General features: G+C 40.2%; 1 protein-coding gene across 3 annotated transcripts in view; it reads left to right on the top strand.

The window, feature by feature from the left end:
* The window catches only part of GSTZ1 (glutathione S-transferase zeta 1), a 29,213-nt gene that overhangs the window by 9,917 nt on the left and 1,280 nt on the right, over positions 1–18,016 (top strand). For all 3 annotated transcript variants that reach the window (XM_081938023.1, XM_081938022.1, XM_081938024.1), the window contains 6 exons: positions 2,746–2,813; positions 5,149–5,229; positions 10,267–10,392; positions 12,568–12,643; positions 15,681–15,733; positions 16,476–16,525. In XM_081938023.1, the coding sequence (XP_081794149.1) occupies positions 2,746–2,813; positions 5,149–5,229; positions 10,267–10,392; positions 12,568–12,643; positions 15,681–15,733; positions 16,476–16,525 (454 nt within the window). The remainder of the gene's footprint in view (positions 1–2,745; positions 2,814–5,148; positions 5,230–10,266; positions 10,393–12,567; positions 12,644–15,680; positions 15,734–16,475; positions 16,526–18,016) is intronic.

The raw sequence follows: 18,016 nt of genomic DNA, 5'->3' as shown, positions 1-18,016 counted from the left end.
AGAATATAAGAGAATAATTGCTGCAAAAATTAAAAGATAGCAGATAAGTGTGTATGCTTAGAAAAAGTTGCAAAAAATATTATCAAAGCAAGCATATACAGGTATTCTGCCCCACAGCAAGAGTTCTAAAGGTGTTTATTCAATCCCCTCAGGCCGGTCTTTGGAAAGCACCCGTGTTGCGTAAGTCCACATTCCAAAATCAGTGCAGCAAGAGTAACTGAGTTCAATGGGCACACACAAAGTCCAGGAAAGCCTGGATACATGGCATGACCACACAAGACACAGAACTGGGCATATTGTTCCATCAACACTTAAGTCCTCAGGCAGGGTTAAGTAGGCAATGCCAGTGCAACTCTTCATTAAAGGCAAGGTTGCCTCCTGACTGGCATTGTGTTTGTCTCCTCTCTTCTCTACGTGACCTTGGATCAGAAGGAGCTGTGAACTCCACTCCTCCTCATTGCTAATGGGCAGCAGCTGCTCCTGGTCCTTGCCTGGAGTGTCCTGGCCAACTTGCTCCAGCTCATTTCCCTCAGTCTGTCTCTATTGACCCATCTGATTTGCTGAGTCATGATCCTGACCAACACTCAGCTTCACTCTTTTTCTGCAGACTCAAACTCACTCTCCTCCATCTCATATCTGGAGTGGGGTCCAGTGGCGAATCCATGACACTAGGTCTTAACCTGGGCCTTTCCTCACCCACCCTATGAAACATTCTCCTTCCGGAGATTAGGATGACCCTGACTCTGCTGGCCTTCCTCAAGGTCTAGTAGAGCTTGTATCAAGGGTCCATTTCCTAATTGTTCAAGTGGCTGTTGACTGATACGTGACGGAAATTGTGTAAAAAGAAATAGAATGCTCAGCAAATGGTTCAACATTAAACAGGAAGCAAACATTGGGGCATTTATGTAATATTTAGCATATTCTGCACTAAAACAATAACTTTCCCCTACAGAAAGAGGTCACATGTCCATGAGACAGCAGCAACTTGTAGCATGCCTGCAATAGGTCCCCAGGTTTTAGTCACTGGAATGTATTACTTTATTCTTTAATCATATTTATATAACTGACTGTCTCACCCAAAAAAAATGACACTGTAAAATGAAGCTATAAAAAGTAACCAAATTTAGAGAATGAAAAATTATGATTAAAAAGCAAAGTCAGGGTAGCAAATATTAAATGCAGTGGTGCCAACTTAGCAACTCAGCAGTCCTTTATTGGCCCCAGGTCTGGTTTGGAGGAACTTTCAAAAAAATTAACAGCGAAGGATTTCACCCTCACCTAAAATAATGTTTCATAAGCGAGTGCCATGGCAGAATAAGACCCATCTGAGGGATCTTATCAAATGTAGCACCTTGGCAGACAGGATTTATAACATACTTGGTCAGTGTATTGAGGAAAAAATAAGCAATTGTAGGATTGCTACTCCATATAGCCAGTTTAAACTCAACCAATATATATATATTTGTACCTTTGAGCCAATGGTGATGCTGGTAACTCTGAAAAATAAGCTGTGGGCAGTGGTTGGTTTTTTTTCTGATGGTTCTCTGATGGCTAATCGCTGAAGTCCAGTGTGTAAAAAAAAAAAAGGGGGGGGGTATAAAAGGTAACCAGATGCTTATTTTTTTTTCAGGACACTCTCTAGACATCAACCCGCCCTACCCACCCAGCCTTTGATGGTGTAGCCATTTTAATTCACAGGCTTCATTTATTTCAGTCCCTGGAGTGAGATGGCAATGGGGAAAAGAGGGGAAAAGAGGCCAACAGAACAGAGTGTAACCCATCTGTATTCTGCTATAAGAATAAATGGAATAGCTAGAATAAGATGAGCGCCAGGGCGGCTGAGGAAGCGGCACGGGGGGCTACAAGGCAACGCCGCCGCCGCATCCGTGCTCCAGAGCTGGCCCGCTGGACGGCGGGGGGGATGGTGTCGGCCAAGAGCGGGCGAAGGAGGAGAGGGTGCCCTCCTGGGATGTAATGCGGAGCACCAGGGATTCCTCCCCCTGAGGAAGTCCCAGGCGGGCTCCGCTCTCCCTCTCACCCCCCAAGCGCTCTCCCTCTCACCCCCTAAGTCACATTCTGTACTTACTGGGTAAATAGGGAAAACATTCTGCTCACTTACTGAACCACAGAGCAATTTCTCTCCTAGTACGTGCCAGCCTTACAAGGTAGATCAGTCAGGAAACATGATCAGATCAGCTAATTCTGCTCTGTTGTAAAGCTATATTAACAGAACTTTGCAAGTCTGAAAGTATAGAGACCAGGGCGAGTCCCTTCTGAGTCTCTTCTCCACTCACTATCCAACAATGGGCTGTGCTATCTCTTATCTTACTGTTCCCTTGGCAGTTTCTCTTTGCCCAGACTCCTAAGGTCTTTCATCAGACCACTACAGTATGGTGTATAAGACTATAAGTGCAGCCATTATAATTTTGTAAAACATGGGTGATCCAAAAAAAAACCGAAACCTTGCCTGGCTGTTCATTGAATATTTGTAATTAAATTGTGCTTAGCATAGGGTGCAGATTAGCTCATCAGTTTGGCAAGCTGCTAAGAATGAATCAGAAACAATGGATTGTACCATCCATTTTACCCAGAAACAAATGGTTTTCATTGCTATAAATTTATTAAGAATTATTGAAATATTTTACTGATTTTGTCTGGTTACAATTTAGAACATTTCACAAAAGTTTAAAAATCTAAACAATTCTGCATTACAGTAAGTAATTGTATTACATTTTCTCTTGGTAGCTTTGGCTCTGAAGGGAATTGCCTATGAACAAGCACCCATAAATCTTATAAAGGATGGAGGGCAGCAGGTAAGGAAATTTCTATTATGATGTTCATTGACCAAAGCAAAAACAATATATAACAAAATCTGGAACAAATACCATAAGGACAGCCTTAGCTGTAAAAGGTGATCAGATAAAATATTATAAAAACAGTAAAAACAAGATACAATTAATATGAAAACTATGTAAATGTAATAATATAAAAGTGAAGTTAAAGCTATGGTAATTAGAGTAATCAAAGAATATGGAATATAAAAAAACACCTGTAACTTAGTGCATTATAAAGTTATAAAATTACTGTAAAACAAAAAAGTTTTTTGCCCTCGCCGGGCTTCAGGAACAGAGGCTGGGGAGGGCGAAAAGCGGTCAACCGGAAGTTTGGGAACAAACTTCCGGTTGGCCCATTGGGCCTGGTTTTTATCCTCCCCAACCTCCAAAGGCTTTTCTGAAGCCTGGGGAGGGCAAAAATGGCTTTCCCCTGCCCTCCAGAAGGATGCAAATCAGCTGGCCGGCGCACACATTGATGGCTGGCGTGCCAGCAAATATGTCTTCATGTGCCACCTCTGGCATGCGTGCCATAGGTTCACCATCACAGGTCTGCGATAACAAAAAATCAGAAACATGGTAACACCTTTACTGCTACAGATTTTAATAAAATATTAATTTAATAAAATGTTTTAGCTGAAAAAAGGCCTTTTGATTTTCTTTAGGCAATTGAAGATAAAATAGATCTCAATGTCTTGGTATATTGACTATAAAAGAGACTTCCAGGGTTCTAAAATATCATTACACATTCTACAGTACAAAAGAAAATGAGGTTGGATTTCAATATCCTGTTTCACATGGACAAGTTCTTCCTGCAGGCAGTTCACTGAGAACAGCACTCATTTTAACCATGGCAGTTTGTTGTTTAAGAACTTACTGTCTCCTGTAAAATCTCAAGTTCTTTAAAGAGGATTAAAATGACCCTTCCCCGTGTGCTTTGAAGCAGTTTGTTTAATTATTCTCGTGTCCTATTCATGGACTTTTCTGAAGCATCTGACCTTTCACTGTGGGAAAGAAGATACAAGATGGAGTTTGTTCTAATCCAGCACCATTCTTCCTCTTATCTTAACCAGAAGCCTGATTTTTGCTCATTATAATTAATAGTGCAAGCTAAATGTTCCCCTGTGGTGCTTTTCAATAATTCAGTTCTTTAACTGAGCCAGGAATATAAATCAGTGACACTCCATTCTTGGTTGACTGTTTCATGTTGATGGCACAGGGCCTTCTTTGCATTACATGCTGAAAACCATGTCAAAGGGATCAGAAGGTGAAAAGAACATTGCCTGGATTTGTATGTCTGTGTGCAAGCATAAGATAAAGGTGTGAAAAAGATGGTCCACTTGCATTTGTTTTGTGCCTCCCTAGTAGGTAAATCAACACTTTTAAGTCCTTCCGGCATAGTTCACAAAACTTAAAAAATAAAATGGGGCGTCTAAAATTCTGTGGGTACTTAAATTACATATTCCTTATCATCCTAAAACTATTCTCACAAATTGACCCCTCCTGGATCTGCCTATTTGATTATTGGAATGTGGTTTCTGATATTCTGTTCAAAACTTAGTACTAGTGGGAATACAACTTGTACACACATTGTATGTGGAATGATAGCTTATTTGCAGTTTGTATTGTATACGTATTCCCATGAGGATTACAGCTTAACTTCTGTGAAATTGGTATTTTGTTCTGGATTTCAAAGGCAAGTATGTGATTTGGCATTTGGAGTTCAGAAGGCATTTCTTGTCTTCTAGTCCCTGATCCTCATCGGTTTACTTTTTGAGATAAAAATTATTATTTGTAATGCCCAATGTAATTGCTATTGGCCAATAGGTAAAAGCCTTCATTATAAGAAAAATAAAATAAAATCCATAGCACTCAAAATTAGAAATGTAGCCATTAACTAGTATGTGAATTTTTATCTGTGTACAGTATGTGAGCGTTGTATTTCAAAAAGAGTGTTTGAGAGTATAGCACTATGGTTGAAGCTGAAGTTGTAAAAATATCTCAGAGAAAGTAGCACAAACCACTTCAGTGCTGTTAGCAAGGAAATTACATGGAAGGTTCATGAATTCATCAGGAATTGATCTTGCCTTTATCTCTCCCTGTGGAATGCAGCAGAATATGTATCAGTGTAAATCAGTGTATGGAAGATATTGTGTGTAAGTGTGATTCTGAAAGGAGAGACATTTATCTTAGTGAGCGGAGTGACAAATCTATACCCAGTGCTCCCCTGAACTCTCATTTTTGGAAGAACTTCCTTGAATCTGTTTGGCTTAATTTGAAGAATCCAAGGGCCTGAAGAATTATCTTGTTTCTCCAGATGACATCAGACTTTCAAGCAGTGAATCCAATGCAGCAAGTCCCTGCCATCAAAATCGATGGCATCACTCTCTCCCAATCTGTAAGTAAGCAAATTCTGTTAATTATTTACTTGGTTCTGTTGGCTACACGAAGGACTTTGCACTCCATGCAACACTGCTGCTTTTTTTTTACAAGGAAGGTCATCTTAGCCACGTGAATAAAGCCCATGCTAATCCTCCTTGCAAATTTTATCCAATTTACAATGGCTTCCAGCATGAGACAATACAATACAGTACAGTACAGTACAATACAATACAATACAATCAATACAATACAATACAATACAATACAATACAATACAATACAATACAATACAATACAATACAATACAATACAATACAGGTGCCTTGGAGAATAATTTGACTCCCTCTTCTTTGTGGGAACCCCTGAGATATTGGAACACTGCTATCATGTTAAACTAGACATACCCAGTTCCTGCAACCATTCTTCATATGTTTTAGTCTCCAGTCCCCTAATCATCTTTGTTGCTCTTCTCTGCACTCTTTCTAGAGTCTCCACATCTTTTCTACATCGTGGCAACCAAAACTGAATGCAGTATTCCACGTATTGGCCTTACCAAGACATTATAAAGTGGTATTAACACTTCACGTGATCTTGATTCTATCCCTCTGTTTATGTAGCCTAGAACTGTGTTGGCTTTTTTGACAGCTGCTGCACACTGCTGGCTCATATTTAAATGGTTGTCCACTAGGACTCCAAGATCCCTCTCATAGTTACAACTGTTGAGCAAGGTACCACCTATACTGTACCTGTGCATTTTGTTGTTCTTGTCTAAATGTAGAACCTTACTCTTTTCACCATTGAATTTCATTTTATTAGAGAGTGCCCAATGTTCAAGTTTGTCAAGATCCTTCTGCATCTTAAGCCTATCTTCTGGAGTGTTGGCTATTCCTGCTATCTGGGTGTCATCTGCAAATTTGATGAGTTCCCCATTTATTCCCTCATCCAAATCATTAATGAAGATGTTAAAAAGTACTGGGCCTAAAACAGAGCCTTGGGGTACTCCACTGCATACTTCCCTCCATGTAGATGCAGTTCCATTGAAGACTACACGTTGAGTGCAGTTGGTCAGCCAGTTACAAATCCATCTGATGGTCATGCTGTCTAACCCACATTCTTCTTTTTTATCTAGTAGTAGGTGATGGTCTACCTTATCAAATGCCTTACTGTAGTCCAAGTAAACTATATCGATGGCATTCCTCTGGTCCACTAATTTTGTCACTTTGTCAAAGAATGCAAATAGGTTAGTCTTTTGGCTATTACTTTGTTTACTTCTAGTTGTTCGCTAATTCGTTGCTTGATTACCTTTTCCAGAATCTTTTCTGGTATTGAGGTCAGGCTGATAGGTCTGTAGTTTCCTGGATTTATTTTTTTTTCTTTTTTGAAGATGGGAACCACATCAGCTCTTTTCCAGTCCTCTGGCAGTTTTCCGGTGCTCCAGGATCTCTGAAAGATGTAGTTTAGTGGTTCTGAGATCTCGTCTGCCAGTTCCTTCAAAACTCTGGGGTGTAATCCATCCGGTTCTGGTGATATGAACTCGTCTAGGGTAGACAGGTGCTCACTTACCATTTTCTTCCCTATTTCAACTTGTGTTCCTAATCTGATTCTTGTGGTGCTGTTTTGATAGGTTGGACTATTTTATCCCTTTGTGTAAAGACAGATACAAAAAATGAGTTAAATAGTTCTGCTTTCTCCCTGTTGCTTGTCACCTTCTTGCCACTTTCTCCCAGCAATGGACCAATTGTTTCCTTAACTTTTTTCTTGTTTTTAACATGTTGGAAGAAGCTCTTTTTGTTATTTTTTACTTTTGTGGCAAGCCTTTCTTCATTGTGAGCCTTAGATTTCCTCACTTCATCTATACAGGTTCGGGCTATTTGCTAATATTCTGCTTTAGTTATGACCCCCTCTTTCCACTTTTTATACTTTCGTATTTGTCTTTCAATTTGTCAGAGAGTTCTTTATGCAGCCATGCTGGCTTCTTTTGGGAGCTATTATTTTTCTTCTTCATTGGTATTGTGCTAGACTGAGCTTTTGTAATCTCATTTTTCAAAATTTCCCAAGCTTCTTGAGTTGTTTTCCCCTTGAGGATTCTCATTCATGGAATCCTTCCTAAGCTCTAAGTTTATTGAAATTAGCTCTCTTAAAGTCCAAGACTCTAGTTTGACTTTGTTCTACTAGTTATGTTTGCATAATGTTGAATTCCAATATTGCATGGTCACTTGCTCCTAGGGTTCCTGTGGCTTCAACACCTTCTATCATTTCCTCTCTGTTAGTGAGAATTAAGTCCAATACGGCTGATCCCCTTGTTCCCTTCTCTACTTTTTGGGAAACAAAATTGTCTGCTAGGTTTGTTAGGAACCTATTGGATCTTCCACTTGGTGCAGAGTTTGTTTCCCAGTTGATGTCAGGGTAGTTAAAATCCCCCATTACTATTGTGGTGTGCTTCCTACATACCTTAGTTAGCTGACTAGCAAAAAGTTCATCTACTTCCTCTGCTTGGTTGGGTGGCCTGTAGTATAGACCCCTCCCCCACCTTTAATATTGACCCAAATGCCTTCAAGATAGTTCTCATCATTGTTACGCTCTATTTCTGTAGAGATGTAGTTATTTCTTATATATAGTGCAACTCCACTTCCTCTTTTATTTGGTCTATTTCTTTTAAATAATTTAAATCCTTCTAGTTGTATGTTCCATTTGTGAGTTTCATCCCACCAAGTTTCTGTAATGGCAACAATTTTTTATCTGCCCTCATTTACTTGAATTTCTAATTTGCCCTGTTTATTCCTCATACTCTGTGCATTGGTGTATAGACATTTGAGTCCATTTTGATTGACCCTGTGTTTACTGTCTACATAACCTGTGTTATGCTTGACTGCCCCTATTTTCTTGCCACTTGTATGATTCGTGCACATGGAATGGCACTCACTATTAAATGCTTGGTTTTGCTTGATAGCAGGACTGATAATCTTACCCGCACAAACATCTATGTTACATGCACTGATAACTCTATGAATTTTAGATTGCTGGGGACAGAAATGTTCTGTATCAATTAATTCTCTGTCCCCGCTGTTCAGTTTAAATATTTATCCAGAAAATCTGTGAATGTAATGCCAAATTGAATGACAAATCACAAGATTCTATGTGGATGGTTTCCAGAAATGGAACTTGCGTTTTAGAATGAAAATCTTCACCTTTAAGGGTGAAGATGTCATGCTTCCTTTTCCTGTGGGTAGTGAGAAGGCCATGCTAATTAATTAAACAATAAAGTCTAAAGAACTAAGTTAGAAAGAAAGACAACCCTTATACTGAAGAGTTTCGTTTTCTTTAACCCTAGGCATTTAAGTGGTTTATGTTGGAGGAAGCTTTTTGAATTCATGGAATACAAGATCCGATCTGTTCAAAGATTACTGGAACAGGTTTTGTAATTCTAACAGAAAAAAAGCCTCATTTACAGAAAATACAGGAAATGAGGTGGCCAGAAAAAACTGGTATCCAACAGGCTACATCCTCTTAGAAGGAGATCCAAGAGAAGAGATCACCCTTTGATACATGCCTAGGAGTGAAAGGAAAAGAGGAAGACCTTGAGGTTAGAAGTTTGGCAAACAGAGAGAAGACAGAATATAAGATAAAGAGGGAACGCAGAGGAAATCCCTAATTATCTTTATCTAATGCTTCTTGTGTTCAGCGCATTATGAGATGTTGCAAAACAATGCATCTGTAGTCTGACTGTCAACAAAGTCCACACTGGTATTATTGGAGGACAGTGACATGGGTGGAGAGTGATGTTCCTCCACCCAAAAGTACATGAAAAATGTTCTAAGTATCCTAGAGAGACTAAGCAAATTGATATGTACTTATTGTTGTTTTATCATTCCCATTGTGTGCGTGTGTTGTTTTGATAACAACACACAAATATTTACCTAATAATTTCTTTTGCTTGCATACTCTGTAACAGGACATTGTTGGAAATATATGGCATTTTGTGGGTTTTATTCCTTTGACCCACAAGCTCTTGTATGCTCTCATGTTAGTGTCCCCAGTGTACAGCTAAGCTCATTTTCTTCCAATTCTGCTGCTTTTCAAATAATACATTTGGTTTTGTCATTTTACTTACTTGGGCTCCACAGAGCTGGGAGGGGCAGGTTGCTCTTTGCAGTCCTAGGCTTGGTGTTTCTTGCAACGGGGATTTCATTAGCATATTGTGTACACACAGTTATAGGGAAAGAGAAAAGAGACTGCTTTTAACTGGACATGATGGACATTACCCAAGATTTTTGCTTGTGGTTCTCCTATCCCACTTACCTTGAAGTCTTCTTTTGGGAAGGATCATTTAAAGTTTTCTACGGTTGACTAATAGATTAGTAGGAAGGCCACAACATAGCTATGAGAATCCCTAATATACAGACACTGGCCTAAGACAGGCTGAAGGCACTTGCCTTAATCAGATATTTTGGACTGCAATTCCGGATGGGAATTCCTCAGGCTTTTTTCTTTAATCAGCTCCCTAGAATCATTGCTGCCTAATGATGAAGAATATTTTTTAAGGGGCTGCTCTTGAAGAAGACTCAGAAATTGTAGCTGATCCAGAATGAAGCAGTTATAGATCATTTCAATGTATACAAGCAATTCCTCCATTATGTGAGCAGCACTACTTACGCAGAACCTACGGAGAGGCCCTTCATGGCACAGGGACAAAATATTTGTAGGACTGCCATTCTCCAGGTTCGCCCAGTGTCATTTTACAGATCTATATTTTTTTTCTTTCCACATCTGCCCTTTGCAATAGCATTTTCCGCAGGGTCGTTTAGAGAGCCTTACAAATCCTGCTTTACTCACAGGCTATGGCTGGGACAGTGGGCAAATTGAGCTGCTATGATTGCTGCGCTGCTCTGGCAGCATAGAGTGGACTATAGGCCCTGCGAATAAACAAATACTTTTAATTCTCTTCAAACTGCCCATTACCATTGGCAGTTGAGCAGCCTTAGGAATGGATGGATGGATGGATGGATGGATGGATGGATGGATGGATGGATGGATGAATCTCTGTCTATTTCAGCTAGCCATCATTGAGTATCTGGAGGACAGCCAACCACTCCCAAGGCTCCTTCCGCAGGATCCAAAGAAGAGAGCTGTGGTTCGGATGATCTCAAATCATATTGCTTCTGGAATTCAACCACTGCAGGTAAGTATCTTCTTGCCTTGGCTGCCTTCCTTTCTAACACTATGGATTTCAACTACCAGTACATTTCTGACATTGATATAGAGCAGTGATGGCGAACCTATGGCAGCGTGCCACAGGTGGCACGCGGAGCCATTTGTCAGGGCGCTATCCTGTCAGCTGGCCAGCGCGCATGCGCGCTGGCCAGCTGAGTTCACCCTTTTTTAAAGCCATTTTTCGCCCTCCCCAGGCTCCAGAGGCTTTATAGGAGCCTGGGGAGAGTGAAAACAGCCTCCCCCGCCCCCCCGGAAGCCCTCCGGAGGCATCAGAGAAGCCTCCGGACAGTCCCTGAAGCCTTCGGAGCGCTCAAAACGATCCTACGAGCAAACCGGAAGTGACTTCCCAGGCTCCTATAAAGCCTCTGGAGCCTGGGGAGGGCGAAAAAAGCATGTAAAATGGGAGGGGGGCGCCTGTAGTGCGCGCATGCGCACTGGGGGTCGTGCATTTCATTATGGGTGCGGCACGCCCGCACACAACCCCCCTGCGCTCCCCCCACTTATGGCACACGAGCCAAAAAAGGTTCGCCATCGCTGATATAGAGAATGTTGTCCCAGAAAATGCTGGGTCTGTTGTGCCTGGTGTGCAGTGCTAATTGAGCACACAAGACATGGAAATATCTTTAGGAGCTCTATTTTGTACGGAAGAAAGGACACTTGGGATTTGATTTCCAAAGCATGTATGCCTGCTGGCTCCAAACATTTGAATTTTCACATAGTTTACAAACAGAAAATTATGATTTAAATTATGACATAATTGGTAAATAGAATCTCATTGGCAAGCACTGTTAAACATGTGGCCACAAGATGAGTCCTGTTGCCCAGAAGGTGATTCCGTTGTTGAAGGAAAGTATGACCTGGCTGTTGCCTTACCTATTCCTGCAGGACCGTAGCCATAACCAGAAATAATGTAGAGCAGGGTCCGTGGGCCAGATCCAACCTGCAGGGTGCTTAAATCTGGCCCACGGGGCCAGCCTAGAAATAGCAAAGGACCGGGCCACAGTGCCTCTGGCAGCCAAAACGGGGCATGGGGGGGGGGCTGTGCATGACTGTGCCGCACCCCAATTTTGGCCTGGATGGCCTCCTAGAGCTCTGTCTCCCCCCTCCACCACCCCCCAGCCACCAGCCTGCGGAGGGGAACTACAATGCAGATCAGGACCTCAAAGAAATCCAGTTTGACACCCCTGATGTAGCGAAAGACATTTGGGAGAGTGTTATTCTTGTACGTGTTAGTCACTTTCTCTCAAGTGAAGGCAACAGTCCTTCTTTCCTTGTGGTAATTGCTGCAAAGGGAAATCCAGGGTCTGATTTATACAACAAGCACTTATTTATTTTTAAATTTTATTTGCGACTCATTTTGAATCACAACAAGCTAGCCTGTAGCTGTCTAGTGGTTAGGGCACCCGGCTAGAAAGCAGGAAGCCATGAGTGCAAGTCCTGCCATAACCATGAAAGCCACCTGGGTGACTTTGGACCAGTCAACTCACCTCACAAGATTGTTGTGATGAAAACAGGAGAAGAAAGGTGTGTCTGATATGTTTGCTGCCTGGAGTTACTTGTAAAAATAATACAGGTGAGATACAAATAAATAAATAAATCACTTATGTTCATACTGGATGGAGAGATAAAGAAATGGTTACATAATGTACATCTTGATTTTTGCAAGAGTTAGTAACCTTTCTGACCTTCAACATCGATTGATATCCTTATTTTTGTTCTGTTTTAATATCATCCATGTCAAAAATATCTTTTTCAAAAAGGCTGGCCATAAGGAGAACAATAAATAATGTCACAGAAAATCGATTGTTGGACAGGTTTATTCCACTCGGTTTCATTTGTTCCTGCAGAATAATTCCCACTGTTACAAAGCACAGTTGAGAAAACAAGGGGCTTTTTATGTATTGTCCCTGGTGATTAGGCGTGTTGGTTAGGGTTGGAATTTAACAACATCTAGAAGGTCATCGGTTCTCCATTTGTAATATAGATTGAAGTATGGATTACTGCTTGCTTAACAATATTTGCTATCCTTTTGATGCTGCAAGTTAGATTTATTCAGAGTAAGATCTGACTATTGTTCAGTGACAAACTATATCCTAAATCTATATATAGGTAGTATATTTGAGACACTCCTTATGTTTTTCAGAACCTAGATATCCTGCAGCAGATGGGAGAGAAAAAACTAGATTGGGCACAACGCGTCATTTCTCAAGGCTTCAAAGGTATGTTTCAGTATGAAATGTTCACCAAGATTTAAGTCATTTCCAAATGTGACAAAGGCTTTTTTTTTCCTGAAGAAGCCTTTCCTTTTGCCTGTCTTATACTGGGAGACCCTGCAGAATAACTAACCTAATGCAATGCTTCAGGGGGTTTCTGGGAATTTTAAATAGAATATTCCCTTTTCCTAGAGAAACCATCCAGTGAGAACAGATCTCCAGGAAATTTTTCACATAATATTTTATAGTTTACCTTTATAGTCAACCTTTAAAATGCACTATCAAATCCAAGTATGAATTATGGTTTGCGAAACTCATGGTGAATACTATAAAAGTCTTATTGCTGGTTGAACGAATACAAGTGAGAAAAAAAACCTTAATGTTAAAAAGTTTAAATATTTTTGGCAGTGTAATCAACCATTGGGTTCATACTATCATATGTGGTGGACTTGTCCAAAAGCTAAAAAATATTGGACAAAAATACACACTTGGTTGGAAAAAATGATAAAGCAGAATATAGAAACCAGAGATATTTTTGTTGGGCATCCTGCTAGAAAAATATGATAAAAGACTATATATCTGGTTTTACATATACTAACTGCAGCCAGAATTATATTTGCACAACAATGGAAAAATGATGAAATTCCGTCAGATGAGAATGTAAATAAGAAAATACTAGAATGCACAGAAATGGGCAGACTAATCCTTATTATTAAGGATAAATAAGAAACCGAATATTTTTTGACATGGGATGTATTTTATCAATGGTTAGACAATAGAAACAGAAGTTACAAAGGAAGAGATATAAAAAGAGGAAATGTTAATGTGGAGAGAATTTGATGATTAAGATGTTATGTATCATTGCAGTTATATTAATATATAGCTATAGTATTAACATTATTGGGACGAATATACCATATTTTTCGAAGTATAAGACGCACCCAAGTATAAGATGCACCAAGATTTTGAAGAAGCAAATTTTTTAAAAAAAGGTTTTGCACCCTGCAGACTTCCCAAAAATGGGCCCGTTTTTCATCAAAAAAAAGGTCATGCATAGCTTTTAGGAGGCTTATAGAATGCTCCTGGGATCTGGGGGGTGGGCAAAAACTAGCAAAATACAGCCCGTTTTTCATGAAAACAGGCCCATTTTATGTCCAAAAAAGGACATGCACAGCCTTTAGGAGGCTTATAGAGTGCTCCTGGGAGCTGGGGGGGGGGGGGGAATGAACAAAAAACAGCCCATTTTTTGCTCATTTCTTCTGGAAACCTCCTAAAGGCTATGCACGACCATTTTGGTGAAGGGGGAGGGGTTTTGGGAGGCCAAAAATGCTGTATTCAGTGTGTAAGACACATCCAGATTTTCACCCTCCTTTTTGAAGGAAAAAGGTGTGTTTTATACTCCTAAAAATACAGTAGTAACAAATATGTGGATTATGACTGTTCAGATAACTGTACCCAGATCGCACACTGCTTGATGGAAATGGAAAGTAATATAAATAAAACAAATAAAGCATGGGCGGGAGGGGGGAGGAGTTTAAATATTTTTCAGTGCCAAACCATTTTATATATGAAGGGAAAAAAATAGTTATCAGGTCCCTAGAATAGTTTTTCTCTGCTCAAATCAGCATTTCTCTAATGAATTGGACTTGTTAAGGTTGACAAAAGCAAATACTTCTTTATAAGCCTATAATGAAATTATGCTTCTTACCACCACATAATGTACTGAAGACCACTAACTTCGGTAGGTTTGAAACGCAGGACAAATTCATGGAAGGTACCAGGAGCTCTTACTTGTAAAGTGTATTGGATGTCTCCAGTATTAGATGTCAGGGTTCCAAGTAACAGCCCATATGAAATCAAAACACTAAGGCAGGGTTTCTCAAAGTATAGATTTATTAGGCATGTCATATTGGCACAGCTGTTGAAAACCGGCCTCTGAATTTCCCCGGGTTTTCCCCACCCAGTTCAAAATCCAAAGTTCTTCCCCTCATCACACACAACCAACAATGTCCCAATCAGGTCTCTCTTCCCATCCCAGATACAATAATACAATACAATACAATAGTAGAGTTGGAAGGGGCCTTGGAGGTCTTCTAGTCCAACCCCCTGCCTAAGCAGGAAACCCTATACCATTTCAGACAAATAGCTATCCAACATCTTCTTAAAGACTTCCAGTGTTGGGGCATTCACAACTTCTGGAGGCAAGGTGTTCCACTGATTAATTGTTCTAACTGTCAGGAAGTTTCTCCTCAGTTCTAAGTTGCTTCTCTCCTTGATTAGTTTCCACCCATTGCTTCTTGTTCTACCCTCAGGTGCCTTGGAGAATAGTTTGACTCCCTCTTCTTTGTGGCAGCCCCTGAGATATTGGAACACTGCTATCATGTCTCCCCTAGTCCTTCTTTCTCTTAAGCTAAACATACCCAGTTCCTGCAATCGTTCTTCATATATTTTAGTCTCCAGTCCCCTAATCATCTTTGTTGCTCTTCTCTGCACTCTTTCTAGAGTCTCCACATCTTTTTTACATTTTACAGATGTCTCCCATCCACGCCCCTCCAGGTGCTGGTGAGAGGGTCCTTGGTTCCCAGAAGAAAGAACGTTATTTTGGCTACATATTCTCCCAGCTATCTCTACTCCCCACTCCCTTTCCCACAGCTCTATTCAGCCTTGCTGTGGCAACCCTGAAGACACTCAAAGATGGCTCCAGGGTTGACATTAGAAGCTGCTCAGTAACACTGGCTGGGAAAAGAGGTGAAAAAGTGTAGGATGCTGAATTAGACAGACATTGTTGGTTGCGACTCTAATCAAAAAGATAATTCCGTTACATTTTTATCTTGAATAAGTTGGCAGTATGTTTTTCCCACCCAAGTAAATGTTTCTACTTCTACAAGTCCTACTTTTACATGCTACAACAAATTAAACAAAATATGTAAGAACTATTTCATTCTTTTATACTGCTTGTACTCAGAATATTGTAAATAAAGTCTGTTTCAGTTCAACATCATTCCTGATTTCCCACCATGGTTCTTGTTTTCTCTTCCTACAGCTTTGGAACAGATCCTGAAAGAAACAGCTGGCTGCTACTGTGTTGGGGATAAGGTATCACAAGCTGAGGTCATAGGCTTCTGATCATAAAGGAGGCTCAGAAACCTATAACTAGTAATGTTTCATTAATCAGTGCTTTGGGGAATATTCCAAAATTCATTCATCTAAGAAAGGAAGACATAATTCACCTGTATGCTGGCAGCAATGAATAGTTCCAACAAAAAATCCATAAGCAAATGGCATACACCGGTAGTATGATCATAATGATCTTAAGTTGTGACAATCATAAAACAGGTCACCAACGTAAGTTGTGATGGGTGCTAAGCAAATGCCATGGTCATTTAACAATCAACGGACCATTTTTACCAAAAAACAAAAGTAAATGCCGGTTTTCAGCAAAAATGTCATAAGACCACGTGACTGTGGGACGCTGCAATCGGCTGTAAATGCGGCTGGTTGCCAATCACCCAAAGTATGGTTACCTGACTACAGGGGAGGCATCCTTCAGAACCAGGTCACAAGTACCCCCCCAGGGAGTACCCCCATTGTAACTCTCTAAGCTACCAGCTGTAAGTGGAGGACTAGGATCACTACTTAATGTAAGATATTGGAAAAAGGTATAGAAAAACGTATCCAAAGCCAGATTCCCAGTCCTAAGGCAAAACTATCAAAAATCACCATTAAAAAAAAACTTCTACATCACAAAAGTTATACTATTTTCTCTGGATTGATGTCTTATAACAAGACTTTAGCTCCAAATCTTGAATTGGTATTTATCTGTGCTTTTCTCTTTTAGGTGACCATGGCAGACCTTTGCTTGGTCCCCCAAGTATACAATGCTGAGAGGTAAGGAAAATGAAGTTCCACAAGCTCCAAAGGGCCTATCTGACTGCCTAATCAGTAGTCAGATAACTTTTGTATCACTGAAGGCTTAAACTATAATCCAATGAGGCATCTGACTGTATAGAGACTGTAGAATACTACTTAGCATTCAGTTGAATGGCAGCGCCCATAGAATAGAAGACTGGGGAATATCAACATTTCACTTCCAGAAGTCTTCTGAGTCTTCCTGCCCTGATCTCAATTCCTGATTTGGGGTAGCAGCTTAGCGATTCCTGTTGCCACCATCTAATTTCCAAGGAATGTTTCACGTCTTTCCCCTCGGCCCCATTAGATAAACCAGACCAGAAAATCAACTCTGCGTGGATGTTAAACTTAGGTTTATTAAGATTGGCAATAATAACAGGATTTGATTGTCCTATCCCACTTCTCCTCCTCCTTATATGCTCTATTAAATTAGGAGGAGTTTGCCTGAGCCACTTCTGAAGGTTGTCCTCTTCTGGACTTTAAAAAAATGTTTCAGCATCTCTGTTTAGGTGACAGTTCCTGCATATTTCCATCAAGATCATCTTCCTTATTCTCCACACATTGCCCTTTCTGATAATTAAAAAGTAAAGAAAAAAATAGAAGTAATTTCAACAATAACCTTATTGCCATGCAGTACGTAAGTATGTAACTAGAGGTGCTAGAGTCTAACAATCGAATGCCTACGAAGAATATAAATCCTTCCATTCCCCAACAGTTAGTTGGAACTGAAGAGTCTTGGATGAGAAGCAAAACATTTTGAAAAGGGAAAAAATCCATGAAAGTCCAGTTGCCTTTTGGGGGAAAAAACACCTTTGTATAACTAGAGGTTTGTTCCTTCCTGCCTTCAGGAGGTAACCAAAATCAAGGCTTTTTTTAAAGGTAAAATATACCTCAGTGCTGTAGAAAGGAATTACAGAATTGCTTGGATCAGGTTTAGCAACGAAATAGAACATTTAGGGAAAAAATGCAAAACAAATGCTCTAGGCAGACCACAGTAGAAAGTTCTCTATAAAAAGACAGGGTTCAGATCAGCATCTGCAGAATCTAATGCAGGGGTGTCCAAACTTGAGAACTTTAAGACTTGTGGACTTCAATTCCCAGAATTCCCCAGCCAGCATGGCTGGCTGGGGAATTCTGGGAGTTGAAGTCCACAAGTCTTAAAGTTCCCAAGTTTGGACACCCCTGATCTAATGTCTTTGTCAAAATGACTAAATGAGCATTGTACTCTTTGCTTCTCTTATTTCATACAGTGTGTGATATTACAATACTTGTTTCAGTATTTGCACGCACGCACACACCCCTACCTTGTTTAAACAAGTGATACATATAACAAAAGCTATAAAAATACCTTCCAATTAATTACCAGAGGTTTGATTCAAAACTGATCTAAAACCTAATTTTCCAAATTGATAGAAAACAAGAACATTACATTTCTCCTCACAGTGCACAGAAAAAGAAAGTCTATTCTAT

Source organism: Natrix helvetica, assembly GCF_964273705.1.
Source record: "Natrix helvetica genome assembly, chromosome: 1".
Taxonomy (NCBI): Eukaryota; Metazoa; Chordata; class Lepidosauria; order Squamata; family Natricidae; genus Natrix; species Natrix helvetica.
Note: the sequence above shows the minus strand (reverse complement) of the source record. Positions and strands in the feature narration are given on the sequence as shown.